Here is a 3,362-nt window from a genome sequence, read left to right on the forward strand (position 1 = left end):
CTCATACATACCCGCCGATTGTTACGACTCCTAACCTGACCACTTTCAAGTATTTGGCATACCTGATCGTGCCATGTTTTTCTCGGTCTTCCTCTGCTTCTTTTCCCACTAACATTCGCCTCATAAATTTGTTTTACCGTTCTTTCCTCACTCATTCGTTCTACACGTCCAAACCATCTCAACACACCTTTCTTAATTTTATCGATAATGCTTATCTCAGCTTTGCATTCCTTTCTTATTTCACTATTCGCACATCTATCATACATCGTTTTGTCGCACATTCTTCTAAGATTATTTTATTTAAACCATTTTAACCTAATATACACACAAAAAAGAGAGAAAAACTAAGAATACTTATATATATTTTAAACGTTTACTCTTGAAACGAAATATTCATCATTTTTAATCAAAAGAAGGTAGAATTTTGGTACATCTTACAAATGATGACGCAATAATGACTTTCAATAATCTACCGACAATTAATGTTACACAAGTGTATAAAGCGATCACTTAAACCAGCCAAATGCCAGGTCGTAAGCCCTGGGACGCTCAGACTTTCATCTTCTGTCGTACAAAAACGATATATGCTTCATATCAAGCCAAGATACTTATTATAATGACATACATCCCTAGGGTGAATAATACAGTATCTCATAAATATGTATTTTAAAAAATAAATCTACACTAAAATAATTAATTAGCATTCAATTCTCGGTAGTGTAATGGTAAGCACGGTCGAGGTCCCGGGTTCGATTCCCAGGTTGGTCTAATAAATATAATATAAGTGATTTTTTCACTATAATATTTATTCAATATAAGCCTGGACTGGTACCTGAAGCGGAGGGCTGATCACCTCTCCTTCGTGTGTTAACGACCGAGATAACACTGCGTTTTTATGATGCAGTGCCCTATGCACCATCGGGTGTGGATGAGGGATTGGAGAAGAAGATTATTATATATGAACGAAAGGAGTGTTAATTTGAAACAAAGTTTTCATCATTTTTAATCGAAGGCATGTGGAATTCTGGTGCGTCTTTCAAATGATGGTGCAATGATGATTTTCAATAACGGACGGAAAGGTTAATGTCACACATCGCTCATTTCTTTCAACAACGTCATATATAAAAAAAAACTTGATTTTTTCAGGAGATCGTTTTTAAAGTTTAAAAATATAAAAAAATGTATTAAAAAAATATCAAGCCACTTATTGAACTTTTATCTGTGCAACAGACCTTATAGGTAAAACCTGAATGTTTTTTTCTCCATTTGAAAAATATTTAGTATATTTAAAAAAATAATTAAAAAATACCTTTTCTTCAAAATGCTAAAACAACACTTTCTGCCCTGTAGCGGGTAAATATTAAGTTAAAAATATGCCGCCTTTGCTGGGATATAGTACATTTTCTGGGCATTCCGAAAACACGCACAACTGAATATGACGTTGTTGAAAGGAGTGAGCGACATGTGTACAAAGCGATCATTTAAATTAGCCAAATGCCAGGTCCTCAGCCCTGGGACACCATCTTCTTTCTATAATATTGATATATAATATAATATATCATCCGTAGAGTGAATAATCCAATGTCTGTTAGTATAAATATTTCTCTTTAATTCAATTTATATCACCCTGGATCAGTACACGAATCGCTGGACTGATCACCTTGCATGTAATAACGATATTTATCGATTCAAAAGTGCGGCTGGTCCAAACTTAAAACACAGTAAGGGACATTTTTTTGTAGTACGTTTTGTTTTGCATTTTTGGACTAAGTAGAATTTAGTCCAAAAATGCAAAAAAAACGTACTACAAAAAAAATATCCCTTACTGTGTCTTGAGTTTAGACAGCCGAGTGCCCTATGCACCATTGTGTGCAAATAGGATATAAGGCTTCCGTCTTCATTCATACAAAAACGGTAGATGCCTCGTCGGATATAATTTAATGAGGTATAAACAAAGGGTGTCGGACTCACCGCTGGCGTGGGCTTGCGCGGCTAGGAGCAGGAACGCCGCTAGGAGGGCCGCGGCCGTGGAGGCGCCGCAGGTGGCCATCTTGTGTGGGTCGGTGGGGCAGGGCGCGATGCACTCGGACGGTCCCCGCGCGAGCCGGGGTGCTAAATGAGGGGAAGTCGCCATCGGAGCACGTTATATACGGAGCCGAGGGCGAGGGCGGCGGAGGGGAGGGGGGAGAGGGGAGCGGACACTGCGCCGATACAAAATTTATTAAAAAAAATAATAATAGAAAAAAAAAATATTAATATTTATATTTTTTAAATTATTTAATATGGTTGAAAATTTTTTTAAAATTAATTTTCTCAACATTTATACTTGGAATCATAAAATTAAAAACGCAGTTTTCTCCAATACAGAGACTGAGCTCTTGTGCTTGGAGAGGGACTTATACTTGTTAGTTATGTTTATTGGTAATAGAGTTACACAGTTTTTTGTGTTTTTTTTTTTGTATACATACATATATATATATATATAGTTCTGGAGGTCTCGGGTTCGATTCCCAGGGGGGTCAAATAAATAGAAGTGATTTTTTCACTCTAATATTTATTGAATATTACCCGGGACTGGTTCCTGAAGCGGAGGACTGATAACCTTTCCTTCATGTGTTTACGATCAAGATAACTCTGCGTTTAAATGATGCAGTGCCCTATGCACCATCGGGTGTGAATGAGGGATTGGAGAAGAAGATTATTATATATGAATGAAAGAAGTTTTAAGTTGAAACAAAGTATTCATCATTTTTGATGAAACAAAGAATTCTGGTGCGTCTTTCAAATGATGATGCAATGATGACTTTCAATAACGGACGGAATGGTTAATGTCACATATCGCTCACTCCTTTCAACAACGTCATAAGTATAAATAAAAAAAAAACTTGATTTTTCATTCATTGGGGTGCGGATAAGGGTTAGAGAGACATGTATATGAAAGTAGACAGAATGCAGTCAAAATGCAATGCCTTAGACGAATGTGCGTCTGGCAACTTAGAGCTTCTCACGAGTAGAACAAGTTTTATACTGACGTTTCTTAGTGGAACTGAATTTTATTTTACCAGCAACCGGGTTTTGTCGTAACCGACATCATCAGACTGGTGGACATCAGACCAGTCTGACGATGTCGGTAACGACGAAACCCGGTTGCTAGTTAAACAAAATGAATGTGAAAAAAATAGTGTAGTTGTTATTTTATTTTATCAAAACATTGTTTCTACGTATATTAATCGTTCATCAAAATTGGTTAGCGATAAATATGAGGTTTTGGTATGTTCATCTCGATACATATGTACATATATACAACTATATTTATATATATATATATATATATATATATATATATATATATATATATATAT

The 3,362-nt window shown here is 35.9% G+C and overlaps 1 protein-coding gene across 1 annotated transcript in view; it reads right to left on the reverse strand.

The window, feature by feature from the left end:
- Window positions 1-2,134, reverse strand: part of LOC148312759 (apolipophorins-like) — a 101,922-nt gene extending 99,788 nt beyond the window's left edge. Inside the window, exon 1 of the mRNA XM_088273676.1 lies at window positions 1,972-2,134. Coding sequence (XP_088129802.1) covers window positions 1,972-2,134 — 163 coding nt within the window. The remainder of the gene's footprint in view (window positions 1-1,971) is intronic.
- Window positions 2,135-3,362: the final 1,228 nt, after the last annotated feature.

This window comes from Brachycentrus maculatus, unplaced genomic scaffold (assembly GCF_059751285.1).
Source record: "Brachycentrus maculatus isolate JH-2025_06_01 unplaced genomic scaffold, ASM5975128v1 h1tg000033l, whole genome shotgun sequence".
NCBI classification, from domain to species: Eukaryota; Metazoa; Arthropoda; class Insecta; order Trichoptera; family Brachycentridae; genus Brachycentrus; species Brachycentrus maculatus.